General features: G+C 45.4%; 1 protein-coding gene across 1 annotated transcript in view; it reads right to left on the bottom strand.

Annotated features, from left to right (window-relative positions):
- Positions 1–324: 324 nt before the first annotated feature.
- CFAP46 (cilia and flagella associated protein 46) overlaps positions 325–20,446 on the bottom strand; it is a 128,937-nt gene continuing 108,815 nt past the window's right edge. Inside the window, 9 exon segments of the mRNA XM_074232114.1 lie at positions 325–935; positions 2,567–2,647; positions 2,762–2,898; positions 4,517–4,598; positions 5,802–5,914; positions 6,605–6,707; positions 9,602–9,640; positions 9,719–9,773; positions 11,017–11,084. Of these exon segments, the coding sequence (XP_074088215.1) occupies positions 850–935; positions 2,567–2,647; positions 2,762–2,898; positions 4,517–4,598; positions 5,802–5,914; positions 6,605–6,707; positions 9,602–9,640; positions 9,719–9,773; positions 11,017–11,084 (764 nt within the window). The 3' untranslated portion in view covers positions 325–849.

The following is a 20,446-nucleotide window of genomic DNA, read 5'->3' as shown; positions in this document are numbered from 1 at the left end:
TCTAAACCTAGTTCCAAGTCCCTATTGAGATAGCCCTTTCTTTCCTACATGATGACTCAGCCCTTTTGATTCCTTGGACACAGGGGCCTTGCACATAAGCCCCCTGGGCTTCTCTGTGCCTCAGCCTTCATGCTAACTTGTGGTCAGTGAGTGTGAACATGGAAGATGATCCTAGATTGTGAGCTCCTTCAGGGCAGGGACCGACCTTGCACAGTGCTTGGCACAATGGGGGCACCTCATGACCCTGTGTCCCCAAGAAGTACAAAGCCTGGATGTGTGACTTTGAAATATCGAATCTAGAACCCCCAAATCAGGAGCCTTCCATGACCCAGCTAACCTTTATTTATAGTAATGCTCATAAATCCAGACTTCTTCCCGACTGGATGGATGAAAAGCATTGGATTGCAGTGGGCAGACAAGACTTCAGAAACATGGTGAGGCACAGTCTGGGAAAGACTCAGCGGGCACAAGGCCACGGCCACCTTCCCTCTGCCCTGAGCTCCCGGCTTCCAGGGCCTTGTGTTCCACGTCAAGGGGTCATCTTTACTGTGCACCCTCCCCACCCCCTACCTTGACCTCCCCCCCCCCCCCCGACTGCTGGGGTCACAGCAGGAGGTGGTCTGACAGGACTTGGTGACTGCATGAGCAGGGAGGAGGAAGAGGACAGAAGCCTCCAGGGCCAGCACTGGAGCCAGACCCCATGGGCAGCTTGTGGAGGCAGCTGGGTCAGAGGAGATTTCAAGAAGAGAGAGCTGAAGACAGGTAGTTGAGTCTCATGTCACAAGGGAAGTTGGTAGAGCTGCAGATGTTGATCTGGGGCCTGGGATTGGGCAAGGGGTAATGGCAGGCTTAGACCAAGAAGAGGTTGGGAAGTCCGAAAAGCACAAAGTTGAGATTCATCCATGTCATTGAGTAGCTCTGGTCAGAAGAGTCTGCTGAAAAGAGGAAACAGACTTTTGTTCAATCCATAAGATATTCCAAGTGGGTGCCTGTGATTCCCCACTGCTCTCCACTGAATTCTACTGCTCAGCCTCTGTGGGGGATCGAAAAGCTTGGGCAATGCCAGGGTGCCCAAAGGCCAGCCAGCCCCGGGCTCAGACAGCACAAGGGGGTTGGCCAAATGTCCCAGGGTGGAACTGGTCTAGACAGTATTTTAACTTGAGTTCTCTACACTGGACACTCCACTTCACCCCTAAGCACAGGCAAGACCACAGGAGCAGAGAGTCACAATTCTCTCCTGCAGTCCCAGGGGTGCCACCTGGAAGAGTATGTTTTTACTCTTTTCTGTTGAGCTTGTATATAACCATGCTAGAGTCACTCTCTGCTTTCCTCCAAGAGCACACAGAATCTAGGAGATGACAACTAAAACACACCGGAGAATTTCTAGGTGATTTGATTTGAAGTGTCTTGAATGGACTCCAAGGTTGAAGTCCAGTTTAAACATTAGTGGAGAGTTGAACCTTGGCATCCTTCCAAAGACACTGTCTAGCTCTGTGACCTCAGTTAAGACATGCAAACCTCAGCTTCCTAATCTGTAACATGGAGGTAGACTCAATGACCTCCAAGGTTCTTTTAAAACTCTAATTGTATGTATAATTTCCTGAAAAAGTTTCAATGAGAAAAACATAACATAGCAAATAAAACTGTTTAACACACCAGCATCAAATGGAACCATTTAGAATGTGGTAGAAGAGAAATCAGCAACTCGGCTGCAAACACCCTTTATTCCTCCCCTTGCACACTCCCCCTTCCCCTCCTCCCACCAAGAATCAATGATAATACATTTACACAGTCAGTTCTCTTTAAAGGAATTGTTGTTTTGATCTTCCCAACCAGCCTATCAGGTAGGCATTTTAAGTGTTAACTCCATTTTACAGACAAGAAAACTGAGACAGAGCAAACCTGCTTACAAAGCTAGTGAGAAGTTTTGAGATCAGGCTCTGGGTGTTATGATCCCAGGGTCACCCCAGGTTATGTTAAAGTCTTATTAACTTAAAAATGAATTTCATTAAAGTCTTTTGTTTTTATGTCACCAGTCTCTCCCAATATATTTCTCTTTTCCCTTTCCCAGACAGTCATCCCCCTGGCTTTCTAAACAGCTCCACTCTGGAACTCAGATGCCATAGCATCTCCAATCTCCTCTAACTTAGACTATCATGGGATGCCTATGTAGATGGACATGTAGGGATAGCGCAGAGGCCTGACCTGAGCCTCAAAGATGAGGAACCAGGAAGGCCCACCAGCTCACAGCATTGAGACGTGCTCTTTGTCTTTACAATGAGAATGTCGGACCTTTCCATTTGACAGATGTAAAAGGGGCATATTTAATTTAAGAGAAGAGGAGATATCTCAAGGACTGTCCCCTCCCCCAGCTTCCTACTGATCAAATTCATTTTGGTGCCCAGAGTCTTGATGGAACTGGTCCAACAAAGCCCATGAAGGCAAAGTATCCACTCCCCTTTGATGATGTCCTGGGAGTGGTCCCAGGACCAACAGAGCCAGACCATGTTCTTATCATAGGAAACCATGGGACGAGGTACAGAAACAAGGGCACGTCCCAACTCACCCTTCCCAAGGAATTCAAAGAAGCTTGATTTGAGGAGCCGGTAGATGGCTTTCCCATTTGGCTTTCCATTTTTGAGCAACTCTAAAGAATGAACAGTCACATGAATGGTTAGTGGTGGGCTTGGAAGGCTTGGAGACCCATGGAAAAGGCAAAGAGGTGGGCCACTGGGTATTTCCCTTCACCCTCTGGACTCACCTTCCATCAGGAGCTCTGCCCTCTTGGCATTGTAAAGCAAAAGTGTGGTCCATTGGTTGGTCATCACAGCACGAACCCCAACGAGGCTTAGCAGGATGACAGTGTCCACTGGTTGGTGCAAAAGTAGCTGGGAAGGTCTGAAAGAATAACAACATCTCTAAAGAAAATAGCTCAAAGCTAGGATGCAGAGAAGATCGGCTCTGCCCCAGCTGAGCTTGGGCTCCTTCCTCCAGCTACTTCAGGAGACCCAGCCAATGAGCAACATGACAAACATGGGGCCATCCACTGGCTGCTTCACCATATGAGTAACATTTCCTCAGTGACAACCAGTGTGGCTACCAGTGTCTGAGAGGAGGTCGGCAACAAGCATCTATTAAGTGTCTATTGTGTGCCAGACAAGGAGCTGGTTGCTGGGAAATGAAAGGGGCTCCCAGTATAAGGATGAAAACAGCAAGCAAACCACATGTTCAAACAAGATGGACATGTGAAAGTTGGAGACGATCTCGGAGGGAGGCTTGGGAAAGATGTTGGTAGAGAGAGGGGCTTGAAGACGTCATGGAGGAGACAGGGAAAGAATAAGGGGAAAGAATTCTGGACATAGTATCTGGAGTCGGGGATGAGTACTGGGGAGAAGAGGAGGCATCAGACATAAGACTGGAAGAGCATGGGAGCCCAATCCTAATGGGCTTCAGGAACCAAACAGATCCTGAAGGTTTAGGAGGTTTTAGTGAGTAGGGGAGGGACAGGGAGGTGACCTGATCAGATAGGTTGGTCTAGGTAGGAGGCCATGAGGGCCTGCAAGGAGGAGACAGGCAGGTGAGTGCAGACAAGGAAATGAAGGTGAGAAATGATCTGATGACAGATCAGATGCCCCAAGGTCTCAGGGATGACACTAAAGCTGTGAGTCGGCAGCTGCGACGTGATGGGAAGGATGGTGGTCCCTGGATGGCAATAGAGAAGACTAGAAGGGGAGAGAGAATGACTTTGGCTTTTCACCCCTCAAGCTTGAGATCTCTACAGGCTGTCCATTTCCATGAGTTCACTGGGCAACTGGAGACTTGAGACTGGAGCCTGGGTGAGAGGGTTTAGGGCTGGTTCTGAGAATTGAGATCTGAGCTGGAGCCATGGGGGCTGAGGCTGGTATAGGAAAAGATCGGAGGATAGAACCAGGGGACAATCATGGCTGGTGGGGGTGGTCTGGAAAAGGCACAGGAGAGGAGCCTGAGGAGGCCTGGTCTGGTCAGACAGGTGAAGAACTGGGGAGAGATGGGAATCCTAGAGAGGGTGCCACGTCTGAGACCCTGGAGAGTCACAAACGGGGAGGAGAGAGAAAGGTCCTCCTGGCAACTTTGCAAGTCCAGATGTAGGTGGGGCTGGAATGGAGGGGGAGCTACCATCCTAGAGAACACATGTCCCTTGGTCCTGGAACCTCTCCCAACCCAGCGTCTGAACCCTCCCACCTTTCCTTAGTCCCCCCCCCCCCAACACGAGGCCCTAGCTTCCATGCCAACTCTTCCGGGTTGGCTCCCATCCACAATGTTCTTTCTCCTCCCAGATGCCTTCTGGGGTCCTCTGGTTTCCTCCTATCATCTGGTGGGGGGAGTCTTTCCCAGTCCTCTGGTTGGCCCTGCCTCTGGAAGCGTTTGGGTGAGCATCCAGATACTCATGTTGTCTCCCAGCAGCAAAGGTGGCTGTCCCTGAGGAGGGGGGTAGCTGCTGGGGGGGGGTTCCTGTTGTGCAGGGGAGGATTCATACCTCTGGATTTCCTCAAACTTGGCCCGCCTCCCATTGCTGTACACAGTTTGGGTCAAATTCAGTAGAATCATCAGGTGGCATTCTGAAACAGAGGGAAGCCCCCCCCCCGACTCTTCAGGGACCCCCGGAGGGCATGGTCTGCATCCACCATGCCCTCCTTCTAGGGGCCATTCTACTCCGGAACACTGAGTCGAGCTTCTCCTCCCATGGGGGAGGGAGGCAGGGCAGACAAAGGTGTGGAGGGAGGATATGGAAAGCTGGCTTTTGGAAAGGACGGGGAAGCCACAGTGAGGAGGGGTCTGAAGCAAGCCTGGAGAGGAAGGATACAATCAGCCAAGGCCTGGCCTTCCATGCTTGGCAAAAGCTGTTCTCCAATTTTCTTGAGAAGGGGAATAACATGGCCTGCCCTGAGCTTGGTGTGATTGCTTTGGCAGTGGGATGGCACTAGGGACAGGAGAGGGCAGATCCTAGAGAAGAGCACAGACAAGGAGGGTCTGCAGCAGGTGGTGGCCATGTCATTGGAGAGGAGGGTCACCTCAGCCTGGATGACTGGGAGGAGCTTCAGGCCCTTGATACAGGGTTAAGAGGGACGTGAGATGCCTGGGCAACTACCAAGCAAATCCAATCTGACAGGTGGGTTGCAAGGTCAGTGCTTGGGCAGGATGGGGCTCAGGGGCTCAGGATCTGGGGTGGATGTGGAGGGAAGAAGGCATAGAGGCTAGGGCCCACCTTCAGGACCACCTACAGTTAGGGGACGGTGGGGAGGGGAGGGAAGAGAGGCCTTACAGTTAGGGGGCTGCTGTGAGTGAAGAGGAGTGGAGCCCCCGGGAGAGACTGAGGACAGACTGGGAGGAGAGCCAGCAGGTGACAGCGGGCCTCTGGAGTTGAGAGGAAGAGGCAGGAAGATTGGGGGGGGGGGCAGCCAGCAGGGGCTAATGGTGCTGAGAAGACTGAAGCCCAGGGTCAGGAGGGCTGTGGGAGTGAAGGCGGTCCCTGCCTTCTCCTCAGAGTTTTGAAGGCAAGGGGAGCGGACCACAAGCCTGGAGCTCATGGTTGTCTAGCTCCTGTCCCTGCATTTCCTTAGGATGTGAGACAGACCAGGAGCCTTGAGCCCCATCTCAACTTGTGCCCCCCATTTCCTCTTCCCACTTTGCTATCCTCCCCACCCATCCACCTTCTGCCCAGATCTGCCTCCCCTCAGATCTCCCTTCACCTGAGCCCCCCCTCTCTTCCCAGAGGCCCCCTCTTTCTGTTGGCTGGTCCTGGGCCAGGTGCCACCCCTCACCTTGCAGGTTCATGGTGATCATGCTATCTATGAGGACATGAGACAGCAAGTTCTCCATCCCATAAAAGAAGAAGCCACTGCAGTTGCTTAAGCTTTGCTCCCAGTCTGTTTGGCTGGAGAAGGAAGGGGGGGGGGGAGAAAGAAGGAAGAAAGATCAGAATGTACTTGTCCACCAGGCTAGGGACACCCCCATCCCCACCCCAAGCTGCCATGGTGGCCTTGACCATTGGCAGAGGCCGGTCCCTGCCATCTGGACCTCTGGCTCCTCATCTTTCACATGAGGGGCCTGGGTTTGGGTCCTCCTTAGTCAAGCGGTCTTGGCAGCAGCACCCCACCAGCCTCAATCCCACTCAGGCAATAGCTGCGGAGGCCCTACACTGAGACATTGATGGAGGAAAAAGGGAGGGGGACCAATAGAGGAGCCCTGATCCTCTGGGGTGGTCTTTGATGCACAGAGAGAAGACTGGGCTGGCCTGAGGAGTCTCTGCCTGGGTGCTGTGGTCCCCAAAGAAGCAGGGATGGTCAAGCGGGTAACTCTGGTAAGCTGACCCCGCCTTTTCCTTCCAGCAGTCTCAGTTCCCAGGAGGAGCAGATTCCACCAGTGACCAGATGGACATCCAGGCTGCCTCCCCTCCTCGATCAGGTAACCCCAGGACCGGGTGCCAGGGCAGGACACCCCTCCCCCTTCTTCCTGACCTAGGAATGTGGCCTCCCTTTCTCTGCCCAGAGTTGGTTCTGTTTATTCAGCACCGACACAATTCACTCTTCAGACAAACAACAAAAGGAGCCCCCAAGTCACAAACCTCAGAAAGTTCTTGCTTCCCAGAAATCCAGTCCATCGGCTAGTATGGGAGTCACGGTATTTGTCCAGAATCTCACGGGTTTTGAGGATAGGAGAGGTGGATTCTGCAATGAGATTTTGATCAGAGGAGGACATTTGTCCTGGTTTCTTCCAGTCTTCCACCACGTGGTTTGAAGCCTCTGGGTTTGGCTTCACTCCTGCTGAGGTTCCAGAGTGACTCTGAAAGGTTATGGGGTGATCCTGCCATGGTGCCTCCAGAGGGGACGCAGGGGGATAGCCCCCTGGTCTGCTGAACTGCCCCCCCCCCAGCAATGTCCTCTGGCTTTAGGCTTGCTCTTTGAGCGGGTCTCCATTCCTTGGCACCAACACTCATTTCAATGCCTCTGCGGCATCTTTTCATTTTACTCTTCTAATTTGAGGCTGCTTTCCCTCTTCTCCCCACAATTTGTGGGGGCCTTAGGGCACTTAACCCAGAGGCACCCCACCCTACACTTGATCTTCCAGAAGTAGGGCATCTCCAGGTTAGGTGATCTGAGATGCTCCCTAAGAAATCCAAGTCCCTCTGACTAGGGACTACTGACGGGGACCCTCTGTGAGGCTTCCAGGATTGTCCCCCTTGTGGAAGGTACCCCCAGTCCCTTGGTGTTGATCAATACTTAGCAGGTGCTCAACAGGTTTGATTCAGGAGGGGGTAGCTCGGTTGATATTTGAAGGGAGATAAGGTTTCTAGGATGCATTTTTTTAGGTTTTTGCAAGGCAATGGGGTTAAGTGTATTTGCCCAAGGCCACACAGCTAGGTCATTATTAAGTATCTGAGGCCAGATTTGAATTCAGGTACTCCTGACTCCAGGGCTGGTGCTTTATCCACTGCGCCACCTAGTTGCCCCTGGTATGCATTTTTGATGTGGGAAGCAGTGTGAGCAAAATGAACAGACTTGAGGATTTGGGGAGCAGAAAGCAGCCCAGGGTGGCCATGAAAGGGACTGATGGGAAATCAGGACAAGGAGGTGGGTTGGGGAGGGGCTCCACTCAAGGCTTTTGCTGCCTTGGGTCACAGAAATGATGAAGCTCAAATGATTTAGAGGACTGGTCCCAGGAAATGGAGCTGGGAGGGACCTTGAGGATTGTCCAGGTCACTCACTGAGGTCTACAAAGGGGAAGTAGGTGGAAGAGGGGAATTTGAACCCAAACCCTTTGGCCTTAGATGACATGACTTCTCCCCTCCCTGCATTCTCTGTTTTGATTCTGAAAAACAACCCTGCTCAGAGAGAACTCAAGTCAGAGGGAAATTTCTGGTTTGTTTCCACAGACAGAGCTCAAGTCCCCTGTGCCCAAGAAGTCAAGTCTTGACCAGGGCAGCTGGTTGATGAAGTGGATAGAGCACCAGGATTGGATTCATCCTTGTGAGTTTAAATCTGGCCTCAGCTACTTACTAGCTGTGTGATCCTGCACAAGTCACTGCATCCTGTTTTCCTCAGTTTCCCTATATGTAAAATGAGCCGAAGAAGGAAATAGCAAATCACCCCAGTATTTTTGTCAAGAAAAGCCCACTTGGGGCCATGAAGATTCAGACAAGACTGAAAAATGACTCAACAGCAACTGAGCCATTAGCCTTGGGCTGCCCAACACTTCGCCTCTGGTCTTGCCAGCTGAAAGGCCACCTCAAGGTTTTAATTTCCACTGTGGAGTCATTCATCTCCCTCTCCATCACTCAGTGCCATTGCCTATAGGAGAGGCTGAGGACAGACTGTCCGGCATGCTCCTCTCTACCTTCATCAATCTCAGGCTACAGATAATTTGTCAAATGTTGATAAAACCTGTCAATCTGCCCACCATTTATCAAGGACACACCAGTAAGAAATGAGGCCTCTTTAATTTGCTTAAGTGATGCCAAGTAATCACTCAAAGGATGATTCAAGGACCTGCCAGAGGTTTTTGAAATGGGGGAACTGACATTTCAAACCAAGCCCGCACCTTGGCTTCCTGACCTGGCTTTGGGATTGAGAGATTCCTTATACACATCTCCTGTCTGAGCCTGCCCTGGCATTGGGAGCCAGCTTGATTCAGCTGGCAGAAGGCAGTTCAGCTGTCATTACTCTGGGGCAGGCCTGACACAGGCCTGGGGTTTGGCTCTGAAACCACAACGGGCCTCATATCTCAGATCCTCACTCAGATTCTGTGACCTCCAAGGCCTAGTGAGTATCACTACCCATTCTGATAATGATGATGATGATGCTTGCCCTTCATTCTTGAAGGAGACCACGGCATTAGGGAGGTGATGCCATGAAAAGCACATGAATTGGATTTGAGTGAGAAGGGCTGGGCTAAGTCACTGGCCTCACTTTTTCCTCCAGAGCCATCTAGGTCCAGGGGCCAGATATGGATCAGGATGACTAGAGATGGCCTTGGATATGAGGCAATCAGGGGTTATGTGATTTACCCAAGGTCACATAGCTAGTAAATGTCAAATATCTGAGGCTGGATTTGAACTCCCATCCTCTTCACTCCAAGGTCAATCCTCTATCTACTGTGCCACCTGGCAGGCTCTTTTTAAATATTCATTCATTTCACAGGGTCAATATGAGCATAACCTTGGGCCAAGACCATGATGCCATCACTGCTCATGACTCAGTGTTTCAATCTCTAGGCTATCATGCCATCAGACTGGTACCTGAACTCTCAGGTCTATTTTTATGAGATTCTCTCTCATTCTCTGCCTTTCTCCTTTTCTCTCTCCCTCCCTCCTTTGTAATGGAATCTGTCTTATATCTCTACTGTCTTTCTCTTTCTTCTTTGTCTGAATCTCTCCTTTCTTAGACTTTGTGTCTGTCTCTCCTACCTCTCTTAGTCTGTTCCATCCTTCTCAGTTGTCCCTGTGTCCATCTCTCCTTTGTCTTTTTTTCATCTCACTCACTTTCATGGGTCTAAGCCCTAACATGGTTTGCAAAATATGTAGACTGAACCAGTAAGAACAAAAGACATGAATTGATTTGTTTACCTGGGCTTGACGTTGCTTCCTCAAATGGGTCCACGACATCTGGGGTATCCAGTTAAGAAAAGCAATGGTTGCAAGGATGAAGGTCTCTGAGCAGTGGGCAACGTGGCCAAAGGATACATTTAAAGTTGCTTGACTCCACAGGAATACAGTTAGATGGCAAGATCCGGCTTAACTGAAATAATGAGAGAAGGGCTGTCGGTTACACAGAACATTAATTAGGTGCTTCCTGCTGCCTAGCCCCCGGAATACCAGGGCATTCTCTGCTCTCGTGCTGGGCAGCAGGATTGGAACAAGCTGAATTATCATCCACTGGACCCATGTTCTGAGTTAAAACTGCAGGAGGAAACTGCACTGGGTTCCTTTCAGTTTCTCAGGAAAGAAGGTTCTTATTTTTAGGACCAGAAAAATGAGCAAGTGGTCAAAGGCCAAGTTTCTGAATGGGATTGCCCACTCAGACACAAAGTCCAAAGATGGCAGGATTGACCATTTGTTCCATTGGCTCAAGGCCCTTTAGGCTCGGACTGGCTTCTCTATACTTGCAATGCCACAAAGGGGGAGGAAGCAGAGGGGGAGACCATTACTCTGTCTCCTAGACTTGGCCTATGAGCCTCTCCGAGGTTTCATTCCTTGATTATCTGTGGGAGAGGGAAAGGTGTCTTAGGGATGAAGAAAGAGAGGCATTTCAAAGTTGTTGGGCCACCTTGAATCCTTAGACTGGGGTGGGGATGTCTGGTCAGTGGGCCATTTGGTCTGGCACTGCCATGGCAACTGCAGACAGGACTCAAAATTCAATAAATCTAGGAACATTTTAGGGGTGAATTAATTGTTTGATCAAATATAGCAGGCAAATGAGGTTATAAATATCCAAATGACCCTTGGCAGGAAAAAAGATTCCCCAGTCAGGCCCAAATAGGTACTTTCTAAGCCAGGAAAATCAGTGGAAAAAAAGAAGAGGGTGCTGGGTATTGGGAGGACTCATTTCCAGGTCAGAAAGTTCAGCATTGGAGGCCAAGAATCTCCTCCAGAGAGCCCTCTCCTAAGACCTTTGAACTGAAAAGAGGCCACGTGCTCCAGAAGCGTTGAGGGCTTCTTCTTCTACCTGGCTCGCCACAATCCTGGTACTTTTGAGGTGGAGATGTGCCAGCCTGGTGCCCTAACAACCTCTGTTTCCTCAAACTTTCCCAAATGATGTCTGCTCATTCTTTCAGGTCATGTTCCAGCCCAGGGTCAATGGAGGTCCAGCAGTCTCTGTTCAGCACCTTGGAAAGTGCTGGCCTGAGGTCTTTCTCCTGCCTGGCACTGCCAAGGCCAAGGAGAGACAGCACAACAGCAGCTGTGGGTCCTTCTTCCCTGAAGCCCTCCCCACAGGCTCATGTGTCACCCTCCTCCAGTCCCTGGAGCCCCATGTTCCTTACCCTCTTGCCGGATTTTTGACTTTTCTGTTTGCCTTCTTTGCTATTTTTAACTTCTTTCTTGGAAATTTCTACCAAAGAAGCAAATGATGAAAGGTCATAAGTTTGGAACAATGTGGCATCTCCTGAATGGACAAGTTGGAGGGATGGGGAGGGAGAGGGCTTGGCATTTCCTCTCAGGTATGCAAGGAAGCTGTGGGCAAAGTTTGCAAAGACTGGTCAAGAGATGGCAGCCACTGACTTTACCAAGAGTTTGAAGGAGCCTCTTTTTTTTTTTAGGTTTTTTTTTTGCAAGTCAAATGGGGTTAAGTGACTTGCCCAAGGCCACACAGCTAGGTAATTATTAAGTGTCTGAAGTCGGATTTGAACTCAGATACTCCTGACTCCAGGGCTGTGCTCTATCCATTGAGCCATCTAGCACCCCCCCCCCCCAAGAAGCCTCTTTAGGACAGCCTCTGATAAGTGGTCATACAGGCTGGGCCTGAAAAAGCCCAGGGATGGGGGATCCCTGAGGCAGTCTGGGCCACTAGGGGCAACTCTGCTATTTATGGAGGGTCTCTTGGTGCTGGGTTCCATCTGTTTTCCTGTCTCCTCCCCCACTGCCATCACTCCTGATTCTGTCTCTGGGGTCAGGCACATCAAATTATTTTCTGATTCACCCCATGCCCCATTGGGGTAACCTGAGGGAGGGCCTGCTTTGCTTCCAGACATCTACTCAATAAAGAACATCAGACTCCATGGAATGCCACCATTTGCTCAGCTCCAATTTCTCTCATTGGAGAGACCCCAAGCCAGGAATGTCATCTCTGGCTATGGGACCCTGGGGAGGGGTTGGGGTCTCGGCCCCTTTAGTTCATCAGTTATTTGATCTGGAACAATCTCCAAGGTCAGCTCTGAAACTAGGCCCCTGGGATAAAGTAGACCCAAACATTTCCTTTGGTGGTAACAATCTGCTCTTTGCGATTCCATTGCTTCCCTATGTACATCAATTAGTACAACCGGGAAGGCTATACTCAGGTCAGGCTATTCTACTCTTCCCAGCTCTGGCCTGAGGCCTCCTTCTTTCCCTCCCCCAGTCTCTCAGGAATTCTGGGAGGGAGGTCAGGCAGTTCTGGACTGAAGGTCTATGTGCTGAATACTTCAGGTAACAGGTTGCAGGACTGTCAGGGGCCCTACCTGTTGGCTATCCTGACCAGGTGAATAGATCATTGGTCCAGCTCCTGTCTAACCAATAATCCCTTCTGTAGTCCATCCAACCTCAGATCTCCCCTACGGGGCCAGTCAGTTCAGTAGGTCTTTCGGATGAATCATTCAATCTCTTCATTCAAAATGAAAGAAGCCTATTGCTTCTGATCACTTGTGGTTGCCAGGAAACCACATTGGGCCAGGGAATCAATGGACTTGGGTTTGGGCCTTATCAGCAAAGGGGCTGGCCATGCTCCACATCTCCAATAATTTTGGGGAAACCAGGCCCTCAAGTACAAGGTGGGACAATTTGTAAGGGTCAGGGGCCCAAGCTGGCCTTGCCCTCAGGAGCTTCCATTCTTCTATGCCTTATTGTTTTTACTGCCATTTCTAACTCATATCACTCATCATTAATGACTGCATCAATGCCTAGGTTGCCCAGCTTCCTCAGTGACTCTATTGTATCTGAGGTTGGAGAGATAGTCACACTTCCCTTTACTACCACCTGCAATTTCTGACATTGATCATTTTCTGGGATCTCTTAGTACATTTTTACTGTAATGAAGAACAAGTATGACTTTTTCCAGGGAGAACTAGATGGTGCAGGGGATGGAGTACTCAGTCTGGAGTCAGGAAGATCTGAGTTCAAATTTGTCCTCCAACCCTGGGCAAGTCACTCAACTTTTGTTTGCCTTAATCCTCTGAAGAAGAAAAGTACAACCCCCCTAGCATCTCTGCCAAGAAAACCCTGTGGAAAGTATGGTATGCTATGGTCCACAGGGTCATGATGAGTGAGGAAGGACAGAACCACAACAAAAATGACTATACTGAGACAAAAGATAAAGCAGGACATTCTCCACAGCCACCAATACCCATGTAAATAACGCTTTTGATGACTAACCTACCAGATTCTCTATTTCCAAAGGCCCATGTTCTTTTTTTCTCTGGCAGAAGGAATGGGGAGGGGAATGGCTAAAGAGATGGATTTTCATTGGAGAACATCCTTTGGTTGTCCTAATTATTCAGAGCAGATTTGCCCATTGGCTTTTCCAACAAGATCCTTCATGGCTAGTCCCTCTAAGTCACTGACCAGATTTTTGGGGAGATGGACATAAGCACTACTGATATTCATCTTTAGAGATGGCAGCTCCATCTGTGGGACCCTAGCTGGCACACAACTCAAGGCTCCACTATCAGCTAAACAGATCATTTAATCCATGGATGATGAGAGTTAATGGCTGCGTTATACAGTCTGAGGTTCCCCTCACCTGGGCTAACTGCTTCCTGGAACCCTTTCCCACCAGAGGCTCCTAGCTAGTCTCCAAGCTTAGACGTAGAGCCTGCTGGCTTCCCAAATGAATATCATCTAGGATTGCCGGGGTGCTCAGAACCACCTTGAAAAATAGGTGCTTTGGATGCTAATGTTATCTCCATTTTATGGATGAAGAAACTAAGGCAGGCAGAGGTGAAAGGACTTACTCAGAGTCACACAGCACTAAGGGTCTGAGGTTAAATTCAAATTCAGCTTCTCTTGCCTCAGATCACTGTTCTGAGCTGCCTTCAACAACAACCTGATTCTCATTCCAACCTCACCAGCCCAACGACACCTCCATCATTGTTCCCACTTTACAGAGGAAGACGCTAAGGCTCAGAAACAGAGTTAGTGAGCACTGGAAGCAGAATTTGAACTCAAGTCTATCTTCAAAGTCCACCACTCCCTTGATGATCCTAATATGCCTCTTTCAGTAATCACCAGGAGAAGGCGGACACACCAAATCCCAAGGACATGACTCAGAGCACTGGCTGTCTCCTGTGCCAGGGATGCTTGTCCTTTTCCTTACCTTGGCTAAAACAACCCTTCCACGAGGAATCTTGCCCAGTCTCCACAGAGGATAAGGTTTTCCCATTGATTTTCAGCCATGTCCAACTCTTTGTGACCCCATTTTCTGATTTACTTGGCAAAAATACTTAGTAAAGGTATTTGCCATTTTCTTTTCCAGTTCGTTTTACATATGGAAAAAACTGAAACAAACAGGGTGAAGTGAGCTATCTAAGGTCTCAGTTTCTGAGGCCACATTTGAACTGAAAGCATGGGGTCTTCCTGGCTCCACAACCAGTTCTCTAACAACTACACCACTCAGCTACCCCTTTGCTGATTAGGGCTGATTTATCCAGTCTACGTTTTATTTTATGCCATTATGCATGTGGTTTCCCCATTGGATTGTGGTTTGCATTTCTTTCTATCCCAGCATGTAATACAAAGTGCCTGCACTGATTAAATGCTTATCTTTCCTTTTTCAACCTTTCTCCTAAGTTCTTTCCTTCCCTCCCTCCCAACCCTGCACTAGAGAAGACCAAGCTTTGATAAAGATTTATATTCACCTCCAGAGAAAGAGCTGATGTAGACTTCCATATAGCTGGGTTTTCTCTGGAGGTGGATAGCATCTTCCTTCACAGTTCTTATGTAGTTGATTTTAATGTTCATTTTACTGAGAATAGCTTATTCACTCCTAGTTACTCTTTGAACACTTTTGTGTTATTGTGTACAAAGTTCTGTTCACTGAACTTTGCACCTGGTCATGCAAGTCTTTCCAGGTTGTTCTAAAATTAATCTGCTCATTACTTCTTATAGCACAGCACTCTTCCATCCCTGTCACATGCAACAATTTCTTCAGGCATTCTTCAGTTGATGGGCATCTTCCTTTCCAGTTTTTTGAATGCTGCTATAAATAGTTAGGAACATGTAGGTTCTTTTATTTTTTCCTGATCCTCTTGGAAACAGACCTAACAGTGATATCCTGGATCAAAGGACATATACAGTTTTATAACTCTTTTGGCATAACTACAGATTGCTTTCCAGAATAGGGTATTAGTGTCTCAATTTTTCCACAGTTCCTCCCAACACTTGTCACTTTCCCTCTTCATTATTTTAGCCAAGCTAGTAAGTGTGAGATAGTATCTCAAACTGTTTTAATTTGTATTTCTCTAATCAATGATGATTTAGAGTATTTTTTGACCTGACCAGAGATAGCTTTGATTTCTTCTTTTAAAAACTGCCTGTATATATCCTTTGACCACTGGGGAGTTGGGTAATGACTCACATTCTTTTGGATTTGATTGGTTCTCTATATATTTGAGATATGAGACCTTTATCTGAGATCCCCCCCCCCAATTTCTGCTTTCCTTCTAATCTTACCTACATTGGTTTTATTTGTACATCCTTTATTAATTTAATATAATAAAAATTACCCATTTTATAACTACATTGTTCTCTATCTGCTATTTATTCATGAATTCTCCTATTCAGAAGTCTGATAGATAATATGTTCCATATTCTAATTTACTTATGATATCTCCATTTATATCTGTCATCTATCCATTTTTATCTTAACTCAGTAAATAGTATAATTTATTTGTCTATATTATGGTGAAAAAATGCTATCCACTTCCAGAGAAAGAACCTATAGAGTCTGAATTCAGGTCAAAGCATACCTTTTCTTTGTTTTTGTTGTTTTGTTTTGTCTGTATTTTCTTTTACATGACTAAGTTGGCAAAGTTTCCCATACCTACACCTATATAACTTATATCAAATTGGTTGTCTTCTCAATTAAACAAGGTAGGGAGAGAATTTGGAACTCCAAACAAACTTTCAAAAATGTTCAGATTAATTTTGAAAAAGAGGGTTACACTGAAAACAGAAGGCAGAGGTAATAGGAAGAGGCATGAAAGATCTATTACAGGGGAGGAAAAGAGGGAAGGGGTAAATGGTGGGCATCACTTACATCTTACTCTCATTGGAATTGGTTAAAAAAGGGAGTAACATAGACAACCAGTTGAGTATAGAAATCTATCTTATTCTACAGAGAAATAGAGGGTGAGGAATTTGAATAAAAGGAATGAGGTGGCTGGCGGAAGGGGGGAGAAGCTAGTAGGAGGTGGTTTTCAGAGGCAAAACACTAGTGAATAGGAAAGGAAAGAGAGAAGAGAGAAAGATGGGGCAGCTAGGTGGCACAGTAGATAAAAGCATTGGCCCTGGAGTCAGTAGTACCTGAGTTCAAATCCGGCCTCAGACACTTAATAATGACCTAGCTGTGTGGCCTTGGGCAAGCCACTTAACCTCATTGCCTTACAAAAAAAAAAAAAACTAAAAAAAAAAGAAGAAAGAGATAAACAGGAGAAAAAATAGGCTGGAGGGAAATCATAACTCTGAATGTGAATGGGGTGAACTCTCTCATAAAATAGAAGCAGAGTGGATTAAAACCTACAGTCCAGAGCTATGTTTTTACAAGAAACACACAGGTAGCAGAGAGATATACTAAGTGAAAATAAAGAGGTGGAACAGAATCTAAGATGTTTTAGCTGAAGGGAAAAAAAAAGCTGGAGTAGGAATCCTGATGTCAGATAAAAAAAAAGCAAAAAATAGAGCCAATTAAAGAGATAAGGAAGGAAGCTACATCTGGCTAAAAGGGACCATAGACAATTTTAATACTAAACATAAATATACCAAGGGATATAGCATCCAGGTTCCTACAAGAGGAAATAGACAGCAAAACTATACTAGTGAAGCTAAACACCAAATCAACAAGAAAGAAGTTAAGGAGGTGAATAGAATCTTGATGATAGACCCCTGTGGAGAAAAGTGAATGCGGAATGAAAAGAAAATACCCTTTTTTCAGTGGTACATAGCACCCACTGCATACAAGCCTCAAAGCCAAATGTAGAAAGGCAGAAATACTAAATGCATATTTTTCCAGAAAATCATGCAATACAAATTACATTCAATAAAAGTCAGTGAAAAGACAGATAATTAAATTAGATTAATTAAATTAAATAATTAAATCCTCAAGAGTAAATAGGTCAAAGAACAAATCAATGATTTCATTAAAGTGAATGACAACAATGTGACAACATAACCAAATTTATGGGATAGGGCCAAAACAGCACGTAGGGAGAAAATTACATATTAAATTATTGCATCAACAAAATAAAGAGCAGATCGATGAATTGAACTTGGAACTAAAAAAAAAACTAGAAAAAGATAAATTTAAAAATACCACAATTGGAAATTTTGAACACTAAAGGTGAGATTTATAAAATTGAAAGGACGTCATTGAGCTACTAAAACAAATTAGGAGGAGCTTTATGAAAAACCAGATTTCTAGTATCAAAAATGAAAAGCATGAATTCACCACCAAAGAAATTAAAGCAATCATTAGCAAATGTTTTGCCCAAATATGTCAAAAAATTGACAATCTAAGCAAAACTGATGAATATTTTCAAAAATATTAATTATCCAGATTAAACCACTCATTTTAGAAAAAGAAAGCAGACAATTCATAAATGAATCCCATAAGAATAAAATCCTAGGATCAGATGGGTTCACATGTGAATTCTGCCCAACATTTAAAAGACAATTTCAATACTATATAATCTATTTGGAAAAATGGACAAAGAAGGAACTTTTCCAAATACCTTTTATGACACAAATATGGTACTGATGCCCAAACCAGGAAGAGCTCAAACAGATAAAGAAAACTACAGACTGATTTCCATAATGAATATTAATGCAAAAATTCTAAATAAAATACTAGCAAGAAGGTTAGAGCAATATATCACAACATTCATTCATTATGAACAGGTAAGATTTATGCCAGAAATAGTTCAAAATACTCAGAAAATTAGCAACATAATTGAATACATAAATAACAAAACCATCAGAAATCAGATGATTATCTCAATAATTTAGGGTAACCATCCCTGGTGTTCACATGTATTCTCTGTGCCTGACCTGTGGCAGAGCATCCCAAACTCAGATCAGTCTGATTGGCCACAATCACATCTCTAACATAGAGATGTCATTTTGATCTTCTTTGATAATCAAGGACAAGAACTAACCAACTATTCATACATGCACCTTCTTATACATACATATACCATATATCCAGATAAAGGTACATATTCATATGCCCACCTACTCACAGAATAGACACAGAAACATACATAGCCATAGATATATCTAGATTTGGTTTGTGTCTCTCTCTCAGTTTTATAATTATTTCCTAAAAGCAACAATCCCTCCTTACTCTTTTCCTCAGCTTCCATCTCCTGTTCCTGAATCTTAACATCCTCAAATACCTTCCCTCCCTCATGCACCCTTCTACATCTCCTCTCCATTGATCTATACACCCCTAGATGTACTCCCCTATCCTATTCCCTTAACCCTCTCAGTACTCTCCTTATCTCCTCATTTCTTTTTGAATTTAAAAGGTTTTATACCTATACATGCATGTACACACACAAACATGTGTGTTTACATTTTATGTGCAATATGTCTAAGTTTATATATATATATATATATATATATATATATATATATCTTTTGACTCATTCCCAATAAGAGTAAACTATCAATTATTCTTCCCCATCTAATTCTTGTCAGTAAAGACTAAGAGAGAGATCCGTTGAGATTGTCTCAGACCAATCTTTTCCTTTACCTTTATGTAACCTTGAAAATTTCAGTCAGTTTTTGTATGAGAAATGGTCCCCCTAACTTGTAAATCTCAGTTAGAATAAGATCAACACAAGGTGCTTTGCCCCATGAAAGCAATCTTTAGATATTCAAAACCTCTTCCTCAGTTGGAACTTCACCTAGTAAGAGATTGACTTTAAACTAATATAAAAGGTCAATGACTTCAGCATTGATTGATGGCAGTTTTTTGAGAATACTATGGAAATGTTCAGATCAGCTTCTTTAGGATTATGTTCTTATCATTAATCAATGTGACTCAATCAGCACTGAGTAGTGAAGATGCACCAGAAGTCTTTGGCCTATAAATAGCCTTCAGGTCATTATAGAATCGCTTTGGTTTGTTACTATCACATAAAATTGAATTTCACCTTCCTTCTTACTGAGTCAAGAATCCTGCATCTCCAAGTTTTGCTTGTACTTTACTTTTAATGGAATTAAGCACTGTCTTCTGAAAGATGAATGAACTATGCAGTTGGTAAATACTATAGAGTTCTCAAGTTTTACTTTCATCATTTTCATCAAACCATTCTTGATATGTATTTTAATATAGATGACCAAATCTTTGAAAATTGCCTACTTTTCTGTTCCACTATTGCCAACTATCTGTTGGCTCAACTTTCCCTCCAAGTATGTAACAAATTATTTCCACTCAGAGAAGTGCTCTAGTCTGTTTACATTATTCTGTAAGGCATTTTTTTTTGTCTTGGGGTCACCAATTTTGTTGAATGAGAATATTTAGCTTTGAAATAATAAGTCTGTGGATCAGTCCAGCACTTTGCAAACATTGCCTTTGTCACTCTCACATCCAGGCTCCCTTCTTATAATCACATATGCCAATGTTTTATGTGAGGGTGTATCCACAAAATTTTATAGCATTTAGGTAAGCAGAAGACAGTGTTGGTGATAAGAGGTCATAAGATATATAAGTCTTCAGTTGTAAGTGACCATTTCTATTAGTTTCCAATTCCATTCCTCCCAAGAACTCCCTATTATGTCTAGCAGTCTGAGTCTACTTTAGCATGAAAGTCATCTAGAATGATAAGCTTGTCTTTTTTGGTATATTGATGAGAAGTATCTCCAGGGTTCATCATGGTGGGAGCAAATGCCCTGGTGATGGTAGCATGGGATCATTTTCCGGCAAGTGGTGATTGCACTGTCATGAGCCTGTCATTCATTCTTTTTGGTAGGCATGACTATATTAGGTTTTTTTTTAATGTTTTTTCAAGGCAAATGGGGTTAAGTGGCTTGCCCAAGGCCACACAGCTAGGTAATTATTAAGTGTCTGAGACCAGATTTGAACCCAGGTACTCCTGACTCCAAGGCCGGTGCTTTATCCACTATGCCACCTAGCCACCCCTATATTAGTTTTGATTGCAAAGCCTACACCACCTTCAGACACTCCTCTTCATTGTGTATCCAGCTCTGACTTCAATAAGTTGGCTTTCATTTGCCAGCCTGTGTCACTCATAATTGCTATTTGGATTGAATACCTGCTGAGTTCTCTTAAAACAAGAATTGTTCATCTTCCAATTCAACTAGATTCTGTATTGTCTTTGAGTGTGAGCACATTCCGTGTATAAACAGAGTTGGAATCATCTTTGCAAAAGTTTTTTTCATTTTTTTGCACGTTTAGACCATAGGATAGGATCCCTACCTGCCACAGTAATCAGGGTTGCTTAAGCAGACAATTTGAGGGTGCCTTTCCTAGCCCCTTACCTA

The sequence above is a fragment of the Macrotis lagotis genome, chromosome 4 (genome assembly GCF_037893015.1).
Source record: "Macrotis lagotis isolate mMagLag1 chromosome 4, bilby.v1.9.chrom.fasta, whole genome shotgun sequence".
Taxonomy (NCBI): Eukaryota; Metazoa; Chordata; class Mammalia; order Peramelemorphia; family Peramelidae; genus Macrotis; species Macrotis lagotis.
Note: the sequence above shows the minus strand (reverse complement) of the source record. Positions and strands in the feature narration are given on the sequence as shown.